The 24,127-nt window shown below is 37.1% G+C and overlaps 1 protein-coding gene across 5 annotated transcripts in view; it reads right to left on the bottom strand.

Moving 5' to 3' along the window:
* Positions 1-4,872: 4,872 nt before the first annotated feature.
* M6 (neuronal membrane glycoprotein M6) overlaps positions 4,873-24,127 on the bottom strand; it is a 122,195-nt gene continuing 102,940 nt past the window's right edge. For all 5 annotated transcript variants that reach the window (XM_083134016.1, XM_083134013.1, XM_083134014.1 and 2 more), the window contains 4 exons: positions 23,229-23,388; positions 18,669-18,819; positions 14,879-15,024; positions 4,873-8,517 (listed from right to left, as the gene is read on the bottom strand). In XM_083134016.1, coding sequence (XP_082990142.1) covers positions 8,389-8,517; positions 14,879-15,024; positions 18,669-18,819; positions 23,229-23,388 — 586 coding nt within the window. In that variant the 3' untranslated portion in view covers positions 4,873-8,388. The remainder of the gene's footprint in view (positions 8,518-14,878; positions 15,025-18,668; positions 18,820-23,228; positions 23,389-24,127) is intronic.

Here is a 24,127-nt window from a genome sequence, read left to right on the forward strand (position 1 = left end):
CCAACCTCAAATTTACTGCAACACTAGTATTGCAATGAAATTAACGCCACTCTCTGTCCTGTCTGTTTAAACTCGTGAGAGATGGTCATTAATCTCTCACTGAGTGAAGTTAATGTCCAATATTATGAAATAAAATACTAATAATAAATACGTAAATATTTTAATATCATATTTACTCGAATCATTCAATCATAACAGCAAATCACTTTCTTCAAGAATTGACTTTTCTCTGCCAGCCCTACTAAATTTTCACTTTCCATCTACTGATTTATAGGAGGGGTGGCCAGAAAGTAATTTCCAATTAGTAGGTACATTGATTTTTCGCAAACGTCAAAACCGTGAAAAATGGTAATTGCTGCGAAATTTTTTTTAGGAATGTGAAGTGATGTCTGGACACATTTTTCGCCCGTTCGAAATATCGAAATAATGCGAATTTGGCATAAAATGCGAATTGTTGGCGTTTTTAGCGATTTTTTTTAAAAGAAATGTCCTAAAACAACGAAAAATTCCATGAAATCCAACATTCTTGTCTTTTCTAGGCCATGTTTGTGTACATAGAACATGCAAGTTTTCCAACATTTTACTCAAGAGTAAATTATAGAGTTATACGTACATGGAATAAATCCGACAGCCACATTAAATCATTTATTTCCCACGATATTTTCAACTTCTATCAATGCATCACTGAGCAAAGTGGCAGGGTTCTAACAGGAGATAGAGTGCGTATCTACCGTTACACGGGAGCCACATCTTCGTATTTGTCGCACGAGATATGTTTTGAATTACCAAGCTAAGTGCGCACTATCGGCATTTGTCGAGCGAGTAATAATGGAGCTCAGTCGTTAGGGCATCTGACTACTATGCGAGAGACCCGGGGTCGATCCCCTGCGGGGGAGAACCGGGATGTTTTCCACCTATTCAAACTTCTCCGATGCCCACCCAGTAACATATGAAGCTGGTACCTCGAGGAAAACTTTGAGGGATATTATAACACCAAAGCCTTGTTTTCATGATATAAAAACTAAATATGCTGACCAAGGCAGAAATTTATTTTATTATAAAACATAAACTAAACGTAAGGATAAAGGTAGCCAGGAGTGTGATGCTGTGATCAAGAAAGTGTGGGGTCCTAACTTCACACCCCTATATACCTTCATGGAAAAGTGCAGGGGAGCACTTTACTTTTACTTCCTCAAAAATCTGTTCCAACATATCAAACTGTCACGAAAATACATAGACCATGTGACCTACAATTTAAAATAATCGTTTAAAAGCACAATGAAGTATTAAGTTTCGTTATATTTGGCACATAAATGTTCTAAAACAAAAACGCGAATTTTGGGAAACTTAACACTAACAAGTCAAAAAAAGATAATGCCAATTTTTGGTACCATAAAATATTGGTATCTGTCATGTGGGATTGATTGATTTTAATTTTTTGGGTGTGCCGCCACTTATGGTCATTATGCACCCTTCAGTATATATGGGGAAAATTCCATTATAAAATCCTTACCTTAAAATTAAAAATGGGGTATGCAAAATTACTTTCCCAAAATAACTTTCAAGATATCAAACTCTCAGGAAGAGGTGTAAGCCATGTGACTTACAATTTGAAACAGTAGTTTAAAAACACCATGAAGGTATAATTTCAGATATTTGCCAGAAAATGCGCTAAAATGAAAATGTGAATTTTGGGGAAACTAACACTGTATCGTAAAAAATAAAAAATAAGAAAATACACCAATTTGAAAAAAAAATCAAGGTCCCTACCGATTAGGCATAAATAAAACAAGAATATCAGTTGTAATTTATTGCATTAGTAACAGTGAGTCCTAACATAATTTTCAGCATAATCACCACCGTTCTGGAATGTGTCGTAGCATGGCACTAAATTTTGTATGCCCATGGTATATGTGTCGGACACAAAGACTGGAACTATCTCTAACGCAGTGTAGCTGTCAAATACTTGCCCTGCCAGAAACCTCTTCAGCTAAACAAAGAGATGAAAGTCGGTACATTCAAGGCCAGGGTTGTACAGGGAGTAGTCCAAGATCTCTCACCTGAAGTGATGCAAAGGGCCCACGTGTACTCAGCTGTATGGGGTTGTGTACATTAGATTGGCCTTCTGTGAATTGTCTGCACCATCGTCTGACCATACTAAGTATCACTCACGACGTCCGGTCTGCACAACTCACACAATTGCTGGTGGCTCTGTGCCAAATTCTGAGCGTGCAATGTAGGCTACATCGCAGTCGGTGGGAGACTTTATGAGAGCTGCAATCTTTAACCTGGAACTGTCCTAAACCGGCTGCATTGCAACTGTACCAGATTACAGCTACATGCCACTTCTTCCTGCCTGCATGTGTGTGTGTCGCTCTCCGACCACTAGTGCTGCGTATAGGCACCATTGGAGCTTTTTGCAGGATGCCCCTCGTATATGAACTTTCAGAAGCTTTTATTATTAGAGAGTTCCGTTTTAATGTGTGGTTAAGCTAAATCAGGTATCTATGCAATGCAATTCTATAAATTCCTTGCGTTAAATTTCAAATACTTACATACCCTTTCCGTCAGCAATAATGGTAGTTTCAGAGTACTTCACTTGGATATACTGTACTGAAGCAGAAATCCCATTGATAATGTAAGGAAATATGACACTTTCTTTTGTACAATTCAATTGATTTACTTATATGCAAGAGTTCAGTTATTTGCTTTACAGAGAAGAAGAGAAGTAGCTTTATGCATTGAAAAATGAGTCCGCACTCATGGTTCTTGCAAGCAGAGGGTTCCAAACCTCAGTGGAAATATCAACATATAATACCGAGAATGTATAAGGAAGCTGATAAATTACAAATTGTATTTCTTAGTCAATCACTCTTCACTCTTATCTCATTTAGTCGTAACTTTAAAAATAATCAAGTATTTTATTTTAAACTTACGGCGTATGACAAAATTCCATAATCCTTGCTTAGCTTGTGAATTGTAATTTCCAAATTCACTATTTTGCAGTTTGAATTCAAATCATAGAGAATAGAGAAATTAAGTCAATTTAATAGAAGATATAATTGGTACTTAGCAAAACCATACGTGGATCTGTATGACTTTATTATTTCCATTTGCAAAAATAATCGATTTAGTTTAGTTTGTAATTGTCAGGGAAAAATGTAAATTTTGTCCTGGAAAACCTGGAAAAGTCAGGGAATTTCATTTCTGCTTGTTTGTAGCCACCCTGAAAATTTACCGATAACTGATATTCTACCGATCAGATATAAAATTAGAAATGGTCCTTGAAGAACCTGAGAGGTTCATTGATCTCCTTAATAAATGTGTGTTTCGAGGTGATTGCAATGCAAAAGAAGTTGAATATTTAGACATTTACTTTTTCAGAAAGTAGGGCATGGAGATTGTCCATAAAAATTACAACAAAATGGCAGAATTTTGCACTCAATTATAAGATATTTAACAATATATCCGATCGGTAATTTTACCAATATGCCTATATCGGCCGATACCGATAGAGTACTTATTAATCGGTCGCATCCCTAATAAATACACAGAAAATGTATTGTTTATGCTAAGAGAACTAAACCCAACAAGCCTAACCTAACAGTTTAGGAATTTAGCAAAACAATGATAGCACTTGGAACTTTTCTGGCAACGTGATTCAAACAAGTGTTCTTGGGTTACCAGCCCGATGTTGGCTTCCAACGTTTTGAGCACATACATTGCTATCATCAGGGGAATATTCCCTGATGCACAAAACGTTGGAAGCCAACATTGACAACCTGGCTAGTAACCCGAGAACACTTGTTCGAATGAAAGCACTCTGCAGTGATATCAGAATGCAAGGTTGCTCTAGCATTGTGTAATAAGGAATGCCCAAACATCATGGGAAATGCTTTGTGCGACCATCGATCATGATGTCTTACACTTTCAAATGGCGACAATTCCTATTTTATGCTAAATTTGTGTTATTTTGCAATAACTGACAAACTATTTATTTATTAGTATTCTCCCCAAAATATCCATACACATGCCTGACACCACAATTAATTATTTTTATACTCTTGGCATCTCTGGAGCAAGTGCACTAAAACAAGTCTGTGCAAGTAGTGATGCAAGACGGTTCTACCAATGAACATGAGAAGGAATGGATTGTGTAGGGGGAGGGGGGAAGGGCTGCAGTTACCAGCCTTCGCATCAGCATGTACTGCTTCCTTCTGCTCACTCAATCCCCCCCATGCTTTTCTCTGCGGATATGTGCAGCCTTGCTCCACAGATTCCAGGGATAGAGTATAGAGATGATTTTGAAAAGCTCAAAATCTTATCTAATCATTTCACCAGAGAGCTCCGAGTAGGAGAACTTTAATTATGACCACCTGGCACATAATTTTCCTCCAATGTCAAACTGAGGTAAGTACATGGGTTGTGGGACTATTCTGGTCCTAAGAAGGTTTTTAGAATTCCAATGAAACATTTCTGGGAGTAATCTGAAATAACACGAAATTTAAGTGTGAAAAAAATTTATTCATATAAAATCTCACTAGATTCACAACTACATCATACACATTAAAATAAAATTATAAATATATATGTAGATGCTTACACTACTGCTATTTCTAAAATTTTTCTACTTGAATCAGTCAACAATGGATCTAAAATATTGTAGTAAAAATATTATATTCATGTACATATTTGATAAAAAAAAAATACAACAGCTGCTTCCTGTAAGCACTTTTCATGGATCCCACATAAAGACATAGTCTTTGTGAGGTTTCCATCAAAAATACTTAACCAAAGAAATCTCCAGAAAAGAACTCCACGAGTCACCACTCTGTGGAAAATATTGGGAGGCAAAACAACAATGTTTCTGCCATATTAATTCATTCTTGCCGTATGCAGCCTTCAAGAGCAGAGCTTGTGGTACATCCACATGAGCTGCTCTTGAATTCAGCACGCTACTTTCAATTACGTCCTTGCTGCCTGCGTAGAAGCAACCGTCATGTAAATCCTTAAAAACAAAGCATGGCACCAGGAGTTTACATGATGTAGCTGCCACTTATACTTTGAGATACACATACAAAAAAAAACCTCTACCCTTGTTCTATCAAGACATGCAAAACAAAAGAAAGACATCACCCATGATTGTCACTGTAAAAGGCACATTTACATCTCGTTCTTTCATAATATAAGTCGTAAATGGAAATGTCAAGGTTTTTTGAGTGGGGAAAGTTGTTAGCACCATTTGTGGAAATTTGCAATTTTCAACTCAATATTTGCAAGTTTAGCAAGCATAGTACATTTTATGATAAACTCTGTAAAGCAATGTTTCTCTAACATCCAGACCGTGGCCTAGGTCCTGGCATTGATTACATCGGACTGCGACTCCAGATACAGTTTTTTCCAACCAACAGCATTAAAATCAAATTATTTATATAGTTATCAGTGTTCCAAGTAGTATAATAATAGTCATCAATTTTTTCCCAATTATTATTAATTTGAATAGTTTGGTATTCAAAATGGAGCATGCCAATGAAAACTGACAACTATTTAAACTTAATCTCATTTGTCAACAAGCCTAGACATAATCAAGCTATTACGCTTTATGATTATGCCATAATCAACTTATTAATATTTAATTTCAACAGCAAATATTAATGAACGTACAAAGTTTTAAAAATTAGAAATGCATTTACGAGAAATTGTTGAGACTGGGGTATTGACCCTGATATAATTTACCAGGCTGCAGTCTCACAAAGGTTGAGAACAACTGCTCTAAAGAGTCTATATCAATCAAGCATTGGAGAAAAAGTTGCTTGAATGAACAACCCTTATAATTACACATACTTGCTAAAAGCACAAATTTCCTTCTATTATCATTATATTCTATGAACTGTCATTGTCAACACATTTGAACTGCCCAGAATGATAAAGGAATGAATTTTAAAAAAATGAAATTAGTCTGACCTATCAAACCTGATGCATGAAATTGTATGCTTGCCAGTAGCTTGTTTTCAAAGGGAAAGTAATCCAGTGCATTCTCATTTTCACATTTTCCCTGCAGCTATTTTGACAAAGACCACTATGGAATGTATAATTGAGATCCACATTTATGGGATGGGATTTCCCCCTTGTTGCTACAAGCACTACTGATTTGAAGAAATGTGCCAATCTGTATATTCCATGCTCTGGACCTACAGCAGTGTAGTTTGAGGTAGATTGTGGTAACAATGCAGAATGTATTATACTGCTCCTTTGCTCCCAGAAAATGGTTGGAAGAAATGACAGGCAAACTACAGTGGATATTGTAGAGATGAAACATTCCCATTTCTTAAAAAAAGAATAGGCTACACGATTCCCACAATATTGATAAGCATTTTCACCAATGAATGATGGAAATTCTAATTCTCTCAGCTACATATGATCTGAATTACCTAAGTTGCTTCTGTTACAAACTCAGTTCACCCTCCATCTGGGTCAATAAGGTACCACGAAGGCTATTCAACTTGTGCAACGTTATAGACTTAAAATTCACTAAAAGGCTAAAAATGTATTTCTGTGTCCTTCCTATTGTGTTAAGCTACAAATTTCAATACTGCAAATTTAATTTTAAGGCTGCCTTTGTTACTTTTCACATTTACATATTTTTCTTAATAATTTAAATTTTGTTAAACATTATAATTTGAAAGTAAGCCACTTTTCATTTTGGTTCAATTGGTCTTATATTTTTGTGTGTGAAAGCGAAAATTTTGTTGTAGTATAAATTTAACAAGAATGCCTCCAAAAGTAAAATTACTATTTATTACAACCCATGATTGCATTTACCAGCAATGAATTTCTAGAAAATATGGCTCTCAAATAAGACAGATTAGGCTGACCTACATATCACGTTTGTGAGGATGTAGAATTCAAAAATGTAACTTGGAACCGATGAAAGCAGCAGACTTAAAATTAATGCCCTACCACAATAGGAAACTTGCATGATGATATGTCAATGAAACACTACAAGAGGAAACAAAGAAAAAGTTGTGGTGGAAATCTGTGGAACAAAACAACTTTGGGTTTTGTTTCCACTTTAATCACAGTGGTAATTGGGACTGGACCTACAGTTGAAAGCAGACTATGAACCAACATCTGCCTCCACCAGGTATCAAAACCGGGATCCCCTGATTACAAGGTGATGATGTTACCACTATGTCATTGGGGAAGCCCCCCACACAGTAAAATCTGAAGAATCCAAGATGAAGTTGTTTTCATCTCAACAATTGAGTTTTCTCCACATAAACAACATTTCACATTCGTTGTCATAATACTAAAGACACTTAAGCTATGGTCCAACCACCACCCATATACTTGTTACATCATACATACGTGGATACAATTTCCCTGACAAAACAAAACAAAGTCAGCGTGCAACTAAATACAGTTGTGACATACTTTTCATAACTGAAATATTTCCTTAAACTAGTTGCTTGGTTATACCTTACAAAGTATACATAAGAAATACATAATTGAAAATAATAAGGTCAATGTTGTAAAGACTGTGTTAATATATATGTGAATAAGCATTCAATAAAATTGCAACCATTCTAATGCAATTAATGAATTTTTGAAAAGAAAAAAGAAAATATCTTCTTAACTTAACGACTTGATTAGTTCTAAAGTATATACTATTTAAAATTTGCTTGTCAAAGAAGAGTGACAACTATTCATAGTGGAAATAACACCAAAAACTAATAAATACACATAACAATATGTCCTAATATTTAATCTATACCTTATTCTGTTTTAATATTGCAATGCAGAAACAGAAGATAATCGAATGCATATAGGACCAGAAGAAATCAATGAAAAATTGAAGAGTTTTTGAGCCGAATCACAAATGCTATAACATAACATTAACTTTATGCAAAAGGGGATAATAATGTAAAAATTACCTATATAATATGTTACTGTTACAATGGATTACTACATTTCCTAAAAACCTTACTGAACTATGAGCATTAGCAATTAACAGTATTTAAAAGAAATTCTCTAAATACTTTACGATTAAGGGAAATTAAATATTAGGACATTTGTTAATAAAATTACAATTTCTACATTTTCCCATCATTAGCTTCACAAATCTGTTAGTTACACAAAACAAATGTACCTGTAATATACATTTTCTTACTTCACTATGCAACAATTAGGATACCATCTCTGAGAACCAATCCAAAATAACAATGCTAGAACTGCTACACTAGATCAAAAAATTATCCTGAGGTTTAGTTATGCTCCCAATGTTTTCCATAATCCAGCCGATTAATTATCTGTTCCCAGTGCATCCATTTTTAGGGTCTATGCATGTGACTCCCAAATTTCTTCTCTGAAGATTTCTTTGGCCGTATCCTAGAAGCGATCTTTCGAATGTGTGGACATGTCTGGATCTTGAAGGTACTGAAGTTCTTGCAATTCCTGGAACTTTTCGTGGTCCCTTATGTGGGCATAGTTTGCTGAAAGGCACATTAAGTAGTGGATCTGTAAGAAAAATCATGAATGTTAACAATGGGTTACAATTCAGTGACATACAATTTCATATTCATAAATCAATTGTTTATTGGACTGCACTTTATTGTTTTGTTGATTATGAAGTTCAAGAAAGAAAAGAACAGAAATAAGTTTGTAAACAAACTGCCGCCAAGCACAATTATGGAGTTTTTAATGTAACTCCTAAAAGTTTCTAGTGAGAAGGATATGCCTGCATAGCCTGACACAGTTTCTTGATGTCTTTTTGTGCACTTGAACTTTCAAGTGGAGATTTGGATCCAAATTTAGTCTATTTCAGTACACCACTAATGATAAACCACTCTCCGAGCAGATCGCATACCCCCTTCAAGCAGTTCATGTACACCTGGGGGTACGCATACCATAGTTTAAGAACCACTGCTGTAGGCGACAGCAGCTGCCAATTTTGACATGAGAGTCATTCCATATGAAATCAACACAGCCCACACCCTGACCAACTCTGGTTTTCATGAAATTTGGGGAGTTTAAACTATGCATGGAACTTAGTAACTATGAAAATTTTCAGTTTCGTTTGTCTTGTAATTGTTAAATTATTCAAGGTCAAAGATCACATAAATTGTTCTTTTTGAGCCTGCTTAGCTATATTAAATGTGCTGTAACTCCGCCCCTATTTTGCCTAGGAAGCTCAAAAAAAGTTTATTGTACAGGGAATTGAACAAGCTTTCCAGTGATATATAACAAGCCTACCTTTGGATAATAATATAATTTTGTCATGTGACCTTGAATATCTCAAAACATGTCATCACCAAAAATCATGAATAAATATATATATATTTGGTCCCTCATGCCATACTCTAAAACATATCAAAAAATCATTCTTGGACTGCAATGGGATCAGAAGATACAAAATACATAATATGTGTAACTATGTGACTGATAAAAGCCTCATTACATGAACTATGACGAGTCAAAAGTCCCTTAACACCCCCTACAAAATGTAAAGGAGTTATCCTGGTCATAAAAGAAATAGGTTAGGCACAGGGAGATCCCTAGCTGTGTGTGTCATGCGCAGGTCCTGCATAATGTTGACTGCCATACTGAATTCAACACAAAAATTTCAAAGGAAAGGGGATGATGTGATATATCAAATCAGGCTAGAATTTCACGAGAAATTAAGCGGCGACATATACATAGCCAGCAAAAAGTTATTACTGCATGCTTGTAACCATTTTCTCCTTTTCGAGGTGTTACAAACAAAGCATTAGAATGCTGCTAACGTGTTAGGAACTCATAGAGATCATGCTGACATCTCGGGAGATAAAGAAGTATACGCACCATTGCATATGATTTTAATCAGCGACATTAAGCAAATATGTAGTTGAATAGTGAAGAATATTGGGAAAAGTGTCTCAAACAATTACATGACATTTTCTTTGGAATGAAAAATTCTTCAGTGACAAGGATAATTTTATGTTCATAGTGAAGTTAATAAAAATACTATGCAATACCTGTGATTTGATAATCTACAGTAGACAGATCCCAGCCAAATGGTTGTTGCTGGTAAGCTAATGATGTGGTATAGTGTATGAAGAATGAGAATGGTTGGTCCATATTCAACAACGGAACCTTAAATGGTGAGGGCTTCTTGGATTTGTTAAGTGAAAAGGTTTTTCATCCTTGCTTACGGGATATGGCATTTTTCAAGAGTTTTGAAACAGGACTGTGTGTGACCACACTATGTGGACATTGTGGCAATTTCTTTATGGTAAATTTCTAGGTTGATTGTTGGGCAGATGGGGATCTATTGAAAGGCCTGCACAGTCCCCAGATCTAATATCTTAGGATTTTTACCTTCAGAAACATTTGAAGAGAATGGTGGATGCACTAAAAGTCCATGATATTGAGCATCTGAGACAAGGTATAGTTGCTGCTTGCGATGATGTTGCACCTGCTACATTGCCAAATGTTCTATGTGAGTGTGCGAGATGTCAACGAGTGTGCTACAGGAACATTGACAACATTATAATGTGCATATATCGTAAGTAAAAGAAATGCGTATAACTTTTTGCTGGCTAAAGTTATGTTGGAAAAATCTTCGCCGCTTCATTTCTTGTGAAATTCTAGCCTGATTTGATATATCACATCACTCCCTTTCCTTTGAAATTTTTGCGTTGAATTCAGTATGGCAGTCAACATTATGCAGGACCTGAGCTTGATACACACAGCTAGGGATCTCCCTGTGCCTAACCTATTTCTTTCATGACCAGGATAACTCCTTTACATTTTGTAGGGGGTGTTAAGGGACTTTTGACTCGTCATAGTTCATGTAATGAGGCTTTTATCAGTCACATAGTTACACATATTATGTATTTTGTATCTTCTGATCCCATTGCAGTCCAAGAATGATTTTTTGATATGTTTTAGAGTATGGCATGAGGGACCAAATATATATATATTTATTCATGATTTTTGGTGATGACATGTTTTGAGATATTCAAGGTCACATGACAAAATTATATTTTTATCCAAAGGTAGGCTTGTTATATATCACTGGAAAGCTTGTTCAATTCCCTGTACAATAAGCTTTTTTTGAGCTTCCTAGACGAAATAGGGGCGGAGTTACAGCACATTTAATATAGCTAAGCAGGTTCAAAAAGGGCAATTTATGCGAACTTTGACCTTAAATAATTTAACAATTATGAGACAAACGAAACTAAAAATTTTCATAGTTACTAAGTTCCATGCATAGTTTCAACTCCCCAAATTTCATGAAAATCGGAGATGGTCAGGTTGGAAATTGCCCATATCTGTGTTGATTTGTAACTTTTCTGCCAATCTGTACAACAGAGATTCACAAAGAAACATCTGTGAATATGCCACAACTTGAATCTGTATCCTTTGGTGGATAGATCAGGCGTAAACTGCTCAATGCATTTCGCTACCAAGGGGCCTAAAGAAGGGAAGTGCAATGAGATTAGAGCACATGATGAATTGCGTGAACAACAATTTTCTAATATCTGAAGGAATACAGTATATGCATTGATGGATGCTCTTCGTTCTGCTTTTAGTTGAAGAAAACTGTTTGCAAACAAGTTACATTATAGGGAGTACAAGTGAAAAAGTAACAGGTGATCTCATTTAAAACCTCCCAACAAATTTTACATTGATTTTTATCTGAAAATATTGTTGGCAAGTGACAACATACAAATCCTTGCATTTGTGATTTCACCATTTAAAAGTTTCGACATAAATAGTTATCAAAATAATACTTTTCGTGTGATATAGGTAAAAAGAAGCTACCTTTTAACATATTACAGGTAAAAATTACCATTTTTAATCTAGTTAATGCAACTAAATACAGCCTCTGTTATCGCAATTCTAATTTTGAGAAGAGTGAATTTAGACATGAAATAATGTTATTTTCTCTGTGCAATAATTCTTAATGTATTGATATCACAAACATGTATTTTTTTACAGTGACTTGACAATCCATGTGGATGATGCAATATCCTGTAAGGTTGCATTCTGCACTGTAAGGTACAGAGGATCATGATTTACTTAGTGTTAAACAAAGGTCTGTATAGCAACAGTGGGTGCATTGTCTGGGGGGTAATCTTGTTGAGGACAATGCTAAGCCACATATAGCTTTGTGCAAACACAAAACATACAATTGGGAAATCATTCAGCACCCTCCTTACAGTTCAGACCTTTCACTTTTCATGTTTTGGTGAAGAAGCTGCTTCAGATGCATACACGGTATGCTGGTGGCGCGTATTTCTAACCTATAAATTAGTTTTCAGTCCAAACTCACTTTCATCTGACTTCCCCTCACACATTCAATCACCAAGGTCCCAATAAAACATTTTATGAAAGTGCTTCCACATTCGAAATTTTCCCACACTTTAAAATTTTTCACCTTGGTCCCCTGAAAATGTAAAATCAAGGTGAGTGAGATGATCGTTTTTTGTTATTTAGTATTGCTTTCAGCTAATCACAATGACCGATGATGATAACTGAACACCCATGTGCAGACTAGGACTTCAGCGGTGAGCATGCCCCCCACCCCCCGAAAATGAAAGTTAACCAAAAATTATATATTTCACACATAATTAATTTCATTTCAGCCACAATAATATGTATTCATTATTGCATGCATATGATAAATTCCAATTTAAGCAATCTTTTTGAGGGAACAACACTATTGTTGGGGAAAATGTGCCTTGTTTGCCCCCTGTGGAAAAAAATATCTTCCTTGCCCCTCCCTGGAAAAAATCACGCCTTTGCTCAGCCACTGAGCTAGCGTGAGACAAGCAGCCAAGATGAAATTTGTTGAAAAAATAAAATATATTAACAGAGTAAGGAGATAAGAAAGACAGCATAAGCTAAAAAAAAAATACAGAGAAGAGTCAAAGGACATACAGGGTGAGCATAAAGTCTTTCCCTGTTTTCAAACATTTATTACACAAAAAGTACGCTAGGTAGAGACATGATTTTTTTGGAAATTGCACCAAAACTCAAAAACTTTTTTTTTTTTATGTTGAACACTGTTTTCTAAATGTCCCCCAAATCACAAGTTTGTTGTTTTATTCATAAATTTCAACATATGTATCATTTGTTGCACGCAGAATGTCTAAACGATAGTCAGTTTTTCTACATGTGTTAGATCACATCTCCTCAATCACTGTTGCTAACACAAATAGTATCTGTAAAATTGTAACTACTGTGCTTTGAGGGATTCCAAGTTCTCTTGAGCCACACAAGAAGTTGATTTCCGAGGACTGTAATGAAATGCTGCGTGCACTGTGTCAACAGTCCCTTCACTCACAGCAGGTCTACCTGTTCTGGGCATGTCACCAACACTGCCAGATTTTTTAACCCTCTGCCATCCGCATCCTCATAGTAGCACAAATGTCCCGTGTGCGGCACTCGGAGCCTCCCTATCACAACCAACGTTATTTACAGGAATTATTCATGCAAATCGATGTTGAATTACACTAGAACTTGCTGGAAAACAGGTGAAATATATATGAATGCAAACAAGTCCATTTTGGACATTTTTATTAGCTATTAAAGGGAATAACTAAAAAAAATAAAAGTGTCTCATTGAATTACAAGCTTAGACTCTTGAAGCAAATGCACCAAAATATTATTCTAAAAATAATTAAAACTTTGTCATATAATGAAGGAACTGAAAAAATGAACTTGCCATTCACAAAATTTTCAATGTATTTTTTAAAAAATATTCAATGTATTTTCTGAAAAATTTGCAATGCATTTTTCGAAATGAACTGAAATTGTACAACTTATATGAGCTTAGAAAAGAACAATTTGTTCCAGAATTTGCAGTCAAAGCAGAAAAAGCTATCAAATGTATAAATCACAACTTTTAGAAACAAAATATTTTTAAAATGTACGAAGCTCAAAATGTTTCTCCTACTTTTACGAGATATACGTAAAAAAAATACATACCGACAAACAGAAGAAACTGAATGTTGTCACTTTTCAATATTGTTATTTTAACAACTCCCACATTTCCTATGGGTACTACAATGGTTTCTGCATACAAATAATTTGTATTCTAAACAACATACCGTCATTTTATTCTTCTTATTTCCCCCCAATTCATGGCTGGCGTGATGTGATTTAAGGTAGGAAACGTTCCCGCATCCAGTACTGAGTGCCGATAAAGGGGGGACCGCTCACTTCAGAAGTGTGTAAGCAACTGAAAAAACACTAGAAAAAAGGCAGGAACGCTTCTATATTTTTGTGGTAATAGTGTAGATAGGTTACCTACAGCTTTCATGACCATTATTGAGATGGTATGGAAAATATTTCAAAATTTTAAAGATGGCACTCAATGCCAATGCGTGGGTTACGAAGGGTTAAACTTTGCAAACCATGGTTTGATGCTTTTAACACCTGGAGGGTCTCGTCCATACTCCATTCTGAACTGTCTATGTACTGTCGCCAGCAATTTACTTCCGTGGAACCACATAACACACCATTCTTTCTTCTTCATTGGTGCCATGTTTAAACAGATGATTGCAGAACCAGTTTCAATAACACACACACACACAAACCTCAATGAATGGGGCTACGTAATGCCACAACATTCGTCTTTCTATTGGTCACAGTTTTTAGATATGATTTTTCTTAATCCTGAAAAGATTTTGTGCTCACCCCGTATAAATAGAATGAAGAGATTTACTGGCACAGAACATAGTCTTCTGTTGACCTGTGAAAGACACCCAGAATAATTATGTGAGGTTTCTTCAAACTAATAGGGTTGGACATAAGGAGGAACAAGATGTTTTGTAACATACTCCAGTTTCCTACACCACATAGGATTTTAAACCCATTATAAATTACTTACCAAACTTAAAATAACTAGGAAAGCTGCCACTGTTGCCAAGATAAACATTACTTCCGCCCTTTCTACATAGTCCTTGCAGAACAACTTGATCTCATTGTCACACACTTGCATATCCTGTACTCTGGTGTTGTTGGGAAACAGGAAATCTAAATAGACAAATAAATGCATAAGGAGAGAAAACATTTTATAGAAACTTTAGGATAAACATATTCAACCAGTTGTAAAGTTATGTGAGTGAATTTAAAATTTTGGGTGCATCAGCAGTAAGGCTATCTATTATCACATTATACAGGAGCCAGCACCTTACCATAACTACAGCACCTTGAATAACGTAGTGTGGAAAACGACCCAAGAAACTGGTTCCCGAGACGGGTGACAACATAGATGTCAGTGCGGTCCGTACAGCTGCTAATTTTGTTATGAAAGTAATGTGGCTGTTAGTTAGTTTTTGGAATATATTGTGTAGATTTGTTTGTCTTGATAGGCGGTAAGTGAATTGATGGAAACAGTTATATTTGTGGAGTGATTTGCAGTCACGAAATGGCATTAATTTGGAAAGGAAAGTAAAATAAAATTAATAAATAAATAGCATGCATAACACAAGAAGAAATATCGTATGTGATTCAGGACGTCAGGTGTTGGATTGTGTACTAGAGTTTATTTTTCTATGATATTAGAATATAAATACTATCCTGAGAGATATTTCATACCGAGCCGACAAACCACAAGTGTCGCTTGGAAGTGAGCAGTCGGTAATCAACCAACAGCCTTTCGATTGATTGATTGATTGATTTTAGTTTATTTTACTTTGCGTTTTGTGCTTCTTGGCTAATTTGCGAAGATGGGGATGAGTGATGCAATGATGAAATTGATGAATGGACATTCACAAACAACCAAGCCCGAGGGAGATTCGAACCTGGGATCCTTGACATCGCAGCAAGATGTGCTAACCACTCATTAACAGGGTCCGGCAATACAGCCTTTTGAACCGTAGGGACACAAGCTCTGACTGCATAGTATCCACAAGGAGATTTTAGACCAAAGCAGCACGCAACAAACAATACAGGGATTTCACACCAAAGCGACACAGGTCCTTCGGTCCAAGGCAAATTTCATACCGAAGCAACACGCAACACATGTTGCCTGGAAACTAGCCAATCAAGAGCAACATTTCACATCGTAGCGGCATGATGGGCAGCACAGGCCAGTGTTCGGTTGGTGAAATCCTCAAGCGATAAGTGTCACTTTGGTGCGCAATCTCCCTAAAGAAAGACACTCATTGCATCGTGCATGCGCGAACAACAAACCACGGCAACATGTTGCAAGCTATTGAGGAAATGGCCCAATTTGAGCGACATACAAGCGACACGTGTGGCTTATCATGTTGCCTAGATCTGTTGTTGTAACGTGCGGTTTATCGTGTCGATCGCCTAGATCCATTGTTTGCACAATTAGCAGCAAACACTTGCTAATAGACTGAAGGCACCATGTCGCTTGTCACTTAGTTGGGAACTCCCCCTGTGGCGCTTCGCTTCGGTCTGAGCACCCTTCCTTTAAGGAGCTTTCCGACCAAAGTTAACAAGTAGCACGCAAATATACGAGGTGCATCCAGAAAGCAAGTTTCCCTATTTGTTTAAAAAAAAACCAACACAGTTTCAGGAAACCATTTATTGGCAACAGGTGCAGCAAAGGTTCAGCTATTTTTCAACATAGCAACCACCAGAATTGAGACACTTGTCGTATCGTGGTATCAACTTTTGGATCCCACTGTCGTAGAACTCTGCCGCCTGCGAATGGAACCAGCGTGTGACAGACATCTTCAGCTCTTCGTCGTTGCCAAAATGCTCACCAGAGGACAGGAATTTCTTGAGGTGCAAGAAAACGTGAAAATCGCTGGGAGCCAGATCAGGACACGGCTCATTATGTTTACTTTCACGGGAAAAAAGTAGGGAAACTTACTTTCTGGATGCGCCTCGTACCATATGAACGTGTCGTTTGCTGTTTGGACCCTCATGCACAATGAATGCTATTTTACAGTCTGGAAGTATCTGTGTCACTAGACACATCAGTGTGAACATCTCGTGTCGCTTGTCCCATTGGTCTGAAAGTTTCCTTACACTCATGTCGATGGCACTAAGGAAGTTTTGTGGGTCCCCCTGTCGTTTCATGCAATCATCATTTTCATCATCTCCACGTTTAGTTTAAAGTGGAAGAAAAGAGACAGTAAATATAAAAGAAAATACAAATGCTTCAGTATGTATATCTTTAAAAGAAATGATGATGATGATTACACAAAATTTAGTTACCAAGAGCATTCCACGCATATTTTCTTCTCCTTATTATTAATGAAAGTATAACGATAACAGGATGTGGTCCACTGTAGAATGTTCGTTAATATCTTCGCGACCACTGTACCAAATATCATAGCAATTATCAAATTCATAGAAATGCTTCATGTAAAAGCATCAGACGTTGCAGCTCCATTTACTTCCATTATAAGCAGACGAATGCCATGCAGCTGTATCGACACCAGCGCCTCTAGCGGTATCATATTCGAGTGGAATCAGCCAGAGCGCCCAGAACAGTGACACTTTCCACACTACGTTATTCAAGGCGCTGTACCATAACTGAAATATCAAAGGACTAAAATATTTTTACTTGGTTAAAAGGCTGAGGCTGTAAAGGGGCACTCAGCACACATAAGAACAAAACACAGGACAACACACACTCAGTCCTACAGAGGAGTGATTATACTGGCCATAGGTCCAGAAGCCAAGTCCCCATGCTGATGGGAACTTTTGGCATTTGAAGGTGTCGGATGAATCCGACAAAACTTTCTTTGTTACCCTATATTTTTATAACCAGTTAAGTTTGAATACAATTGTTTGTTTTGACTTGTATAGAAAGCAAAGTTGCAAAAAAGATTGACTAACATAAACATTAAAATTAGCCTAAAAATTATCCAAAATTATACATTAATTTAAAACTCAGAATAAAAGTATAACAAATAGAAGGTAAGGGAACGTATTCTTTATGGTGGTGTAAAATGAAACCTTAGTTATGGTCATATCGTTTTCAGACTTTAATTTATGCATAAAAAAGGTTCCTTCTGTGGTAAAATCTTTTGTAATTTTCAAAATTGTGATGCTATAAATGTGCATCTTTTGAGGAGTTACAAACATACGAAGCAAAGTTTTGTGATACAAATACCTTAGAACGAAGCGATTTATGAAGATCACTTTGATCTGGAAATCAAAGAGATGACATGGCTTCTGCCCTAAACAGATGATTTCATCTTTTATACATCTACAGATGCATCCAGTAATAAACGAACATCACTAATTAATCATCACGATGATGTCATAATTAAATTTACCTATGATAAAAATATCTGACATAACTGGTAACTGGGGGTTAGTGCCTGTTTTCACAGGCTCAGGCACAATAGGATGAAGGGTGATATGTAACATCTAGGGGCTGCATAGTGTAACAGCCTTGTCAGTGTGACACATTTCTGTTGAAATTGTGGTTAACTACAAATCTTCATGTGTGACTTAAAAAAGGTAAGAAGCTAGAAAGTTGGGTTATGGAGACAGAATAATGTGATAATTAAGTTTTTTGGGAGGATTGTTAAAAGAAGTATATGGATGTATCAGTTTTGTAAGTTGCATGTTATTAACCCATGATATCTGGTGCTGAATATATTGGCAAAGACAATTTCATCAGTGCTTGTGCAAATGCTCCTACAGGCATTTAAAAATATGGAATGGGTAAATTTGAATATTCTTACCAAACTGTGTGAAGTCGATACACTGGTGCTCCACTTGCACTCGCCTGCTTGAACACATGGCCCAGAAAATAGTAAACACTATTGTCACAATCACAAGAAAACACAGCATCAGCAGCCATGCTAGTTGCAAAGCGTATGTGATGCTCATGAACTGAAAAGAAACATCAACGCATATTAACAAATATTTTATACTTAATAACCAGCACAGAACATATAATGTTTGCCCTTTGATTCATCTGTATTATCATCTCAATAGAATTTATTGTTACAATATTAAATAGCTTGCTTGTTTACACAATAATGAAAGCACTGTTAATACATCTTTTTTTATTTATTAAATTTTTGTTATTTAGCATCTGTTTTCTGGCACTTCTTGCTAATCATGACAATGAAGATGAGTGATGATATGATGAAATTGATGAAGAGACACTCACAAAGAACATCCATGCCCAGGCCAGGATTTGAACCCAGGACCCTTCATGTGGTAGCGGAATGTGCTAAATACTCCGCCATGGAACTCGGCTCTAAATGTGTTTCCTAGGGGTACAGTGAATAACATTTCAAGATCTCATTCAACAAACACAGCTTTTATACTACAGGGGTGGGTCACAGGAAATAATACAAAGAAAATGCTGATGATGAAAAATGTAAGGCATGTACAGAGAATGTATTGATGGCTGAGCAATTCAGACACATTGCGATTATGAAAACACCCAACACCATGCCTATACCTTGAAGATTGGCGTAATTTTATCTTGCAGCCATACCTGTAATGCAACTTGCAATTTGTATCGGTGGTACTGTAAATTCCATTTTGCAATTTGACAGGACCAATGTTGCAGACTTTGCTGAAGTGCCACATGGACTTTGATACTTTCGGGCATACACACTGTCATCTGGAGTCTCTCGTGCTTCCTATTGGTGACCAAACCCATTTGAAGCCACTGTTTCACACACCCGGATATCATCCTTCTGTCTGGAACTGGGCAATGGTGATCGTTTCTACAGCTCATGCTACGTGGCTACAACACTTTTCTCATGCAAGTAGGCCTTCACAGCCTTCATAGGTACCTGCACTGATAACTAGCTCTAGATTAACTAAACGGCAGAACCTTGTGTTCTGCTTGTGGTCTAGTCGGTAGGGTGTCTGACTGCCAAGAGGGAGACTAAGGTTTAATTTCCGGGGTGGGTAATCTAAGGTTGGATTTTTTCTGGCCTTGTCCCTGCATAAAGCTGCTCTGAAGCTCACCCAGCCTCAAATCAATGGGCACCTGAGGACAACCCTAGGGGGTAAAGGTGCCCAGAGCATGATGCTGATCACATCACCTCCAAAATGGCTGAGATCGAGATGTGTGGGGCCCTACACCCCCTAAATGTGCCTTCATGACATGATGCTATATGCACGGGAAACTTTACCTTTGTGTTCTGCTTGGGCAGGACAGGTGGCACTACCACACTTTCCTTTCTACAGGGTTGCCACATGTTATTGTACTGTTTCCTGTAACCCACCCTGTATATGCTAATAAATATTTTTTCTTATCTTCCAAAGTTTGTTTCAAATTCAAGTTGAAATAATTTCTGTTACAGCAAAGAGTTTTTGTTTTGTTTTTACGTGAACTTTACTTTAACTAGACAATTTTCTCACAAAAACCAGATTCTTTCTTAGATTCTTCCTAGTCACTAAAATCCGGACTTCAAAATTTGGCAATTGATGTGTCGTTGACAAAATTTTATTTTAATAACAAGAAGTCAATGTCAAAACTTTAGAAATGAAAAATTATAATTTAATATTTTTGTGGAATGTTGTATCATTGAACTAAAGACAACCTATTTATACAATATGAATTACCTACTGACTGATCTATTTCAAGTCATCAATCATCCTCATTAATTAGAGGTAGAAAATCAATATTAAATAACTAAAATACAAACAAAATAAAAGAACTGATTGGCCAGGAAAATGTATAAACAAGCTGTCACTAATATTCACAAGAAGCTGATTTTTCAAGAGGTAATAAAATAAACAAACTAACAATGTGTCTGCATGATAACCCATGGATGGGTCAAATCGTGGTATTTTGAAGCTCTGGTGTGCACCCCTAAAAGGGTTTCAAACAACTTTTGTAATGATCATATTTTGATGTGGGTAATCATTTCTAAATGGGTGCCCAAAAATTGTCTTTAGCTTTCATTGCATGCATTCTATGCCTATTTAAAAAAAGATATGTTTACAATATCAACATCCACATGTTCACTCACAAAGTGTTTATGTTGCATTCTTATGTGGTTGTCAACTTTTATTATACTGTGTATGAGAAGTAGTTTTCGGGCTCCCATTCAAATAACATGGCCCATAGCAAAAATATTCTCACAGTTACCCAATCTCTCTCCCTACGGGGTCTTGATATTCAGAGTAATTATGCAGAGACCTTGTTACTTTGTTCTATTTAAAAAAAAATATTAGTATGTTAAGGAATTATAGATTCACCTCGTATATATATATCTGGAAAAAACTCAAATATTTCTTGTTCCTGTATCACAAATACTCAAGGATAATGTGCAAAATTCCCATCAATTTTATGAGTGTAGGAATTGTGTACTTGATAAAATTAGCAAATTGAGAGGCAATTTAACACACATACACCTTCTCATACATCCAAAAATTAATGGAATGGCTTTTACTGCTGTCCACCGTAATTACACTACCAACGAAACAATGTGATGAATCCCCACATGAAGAAGTCCAAAGGACATTTGGTTTGGTGACGATGGCCCTCCATTCTAAGTTACCCCTACATATCCATCTTGCATCTATTGACATGTTGTTTACAGACACAGCATCAATATTTGTTGGAAAGATCAGGTACGACAGTCTATCTCCCTTTGAGGGGGCAGTTAAAAACTGGACTAAGTAGCACTGTACGAGAATGTTCCCACATCATGTGCAAGAACAAGTTATTCTGTTCCATTTGCTTTGTCTCTCCCACACATGACGCTAGTGCCCTTTTTGTCCAGTTGCCTAATTTCCTTCGTATTTTTCAAGGAGATGGCTGCCTAAACATGGCCACTGATGGATTGATTAATTTGGTTTATTTCACATTTCTGCCACTTTTGACTAATTGTGAAGATGAAGATGAGTGATGATATGATGAAAGTGATGAAGGGACCCATGCCTAGGCCAGGATTCGAACCCAGGATCCCTTTTAGAATGCTGTGCTAACCATTCCACCACAGAGGGAGGCAAAACATGGCCACTGGTTCTACAGAGGTGAGATTCTGACTATTCTTTCTTGTTTCTAAGCCTAATTTATTACCAGGTGTGCCGGTTAATAATTCTTAATTTCGTCGCTGGATGTCGCTGGAAGCAACTGTCACATCGGTGTGTTGCCAGAACAGCACCTGTCAAAATGCCGTGGATGTGCAACCGAGTGCGAGTGATCGTGATATTGGGTTTGTGTGGGGGAAACATGTTGACCTTCAAACCAAATAAGGAGCATGTGCATCCTGCTTTTCTTGTTCAATCAAAAGAAAAATGCGAGTGAAAGCCATCGTATCCTTGTGGAAACGTATACTGACAATGTCCTAACGCAAGACTCATGTGTGCGTTGGTTTCGGCGATTTCGACTTGAAAGACAAAGATTGCCCGGGCCAACCAAAAAAAATTTCAAGATGCCAAATTGCAAGCACTGTTGGACGAAGACGATACGCAAACACAACAACAACTAGCAGAGAAGTTAAATGTTGGTCGCCAAACCATATCTGATCGTCTTCATGCCAGAAGGCAGGAAAATGGGTCCCACATCATCTGAACAACAGACAAATGGAAAAGCGAAAAACGGTGTGTGAAGTGTTGCTTTCTTGGTATGAAATAAAGTCTTTCTTGCATCGGATAGTGACTGGGGACGAAAAATGGATCTACTTCAAGAACCCAAAATGCAAAAAGTCATGGGTTGACCCAGGACAACCTTCAACATCGGCCGCAAAACTGAATTGCTTTGGAAGGAAGACAATGCTGTGCATTTGGTGGGATCAGAAGGGTGTGGTGTACCATGAGCTTCTGAAACCAGATGAATGCCGTTCGCTACTGTCAACAACTCATCATTGATCGAAAAGCACCCAGATTGTACAACAAGACATGGAAAAGTGATTTTACAGCACGACAACGCCTCATCACTCACAGCGAAAAGCGTCAGACACACCATTTCTGCACTTGGCTGGGAATTCTTGCCCCACCCACCAAACTCACCAGACGTAGCCCCTTCGGAGTACCACTTGTTTTCATCGATGTCTCACTCACTTTCCCAGCAACACTTCAACAATTATGAAGATGTCGAACAATGGCTTGCTCACTGGATCACCTCAAAATGTGAACGATTTTTCTGGAAGGGCATCCACAATTTGACGGACAGATGGTCACAATGTATAGCTAGCGATGGCGCATACTTTGAATAAAACATTTGTTACATTTCTACCCAGATACACTTGTTTTCTTTCGGATCAATTAAGAATTATTAACCGGCACACCTGGTAGATTATTTCTATGTCGTTATTAGAACTTACCACAGCACAAGATATGCGTCCTCCAACACGAGCCCTCCACTCACGGTAGACCTTCTGCCTTGTGGCTCCTGTGGCCAGACATCCAACAAATAAGATGATCAGTCCCAGAGCGACCATACTGGCTCCTATAGTTATAAACACCATTTGGACAGTTTGGAACCTGCAGAAACAAAGAAAATCTGCCATTCAGAATTTCACCAAATACACAAGACATGCCCAGAAAGTAGTAAAGACCAGAAAAATTAGGTGAAATTACCATAAATTGGGCCTCTGCAAAAAATTCTAGAGAAGTGGTGGTTTCACTGTTTCTACCAGCTCATTTTGAATAAAATCTTAATACTAGTCATAACGTGACATTATTTCTATTCTCATGGCAAAACGTTTCTCTGATGTATTTTCATGACTAGGGATAATGATAACCCATGATATAACAGCCCATGAGGGCCAGTGCCTACCTTACTGGCTGTGGGGCAGTAACTGGGTGACATGTGGTCAGCTAGACGACCTCCAGTCATTGTTGTAGGTTTTCTATGACCGGGTTATGCTACTCATTTCCTCACGAAATCTCAGGAGAAAAGTTGTTATGCTTCCCCCAGAGATGTCGAACCTGCATGCATCCCATAGGCAGGCTGGGTCCACTTCGAGCCCATGTCGGGATTAAGATTCTCTTTTTCTTCATGAATAGCTATTGCTTTCTTTATGATGTGGTCCCAGTAGTTTGAAGTTTTGGCTATAATTCCTGTGTTGCTGAAATCTGGTCTATGTCCCTCGTTGATTGAATGTTCTGCTAGTCCCGACTTTTGCGGATGGAAATTCTTAATGTAACTTTGGTGTTCTGTATAGTGCTGTTCTATTGTCCTGCCTGTCTGCCCAATGTATGTTTTCCCACATTTGCAGAT

Source organism: Lepisma saccharinum, chromosome 13, assembly GCF_977018435.1.
Source record: "Lepisma saccharinum chromosome 13, izLepSacc3.1, whole genome shotgun sequence".
NCBI classification, from domain to species: Eukaryota; Metazoa; Arthropoda; class Insecta; order Zygentoma; family Lepismatidae; genus Lepisma; species Lepisma saccharinum.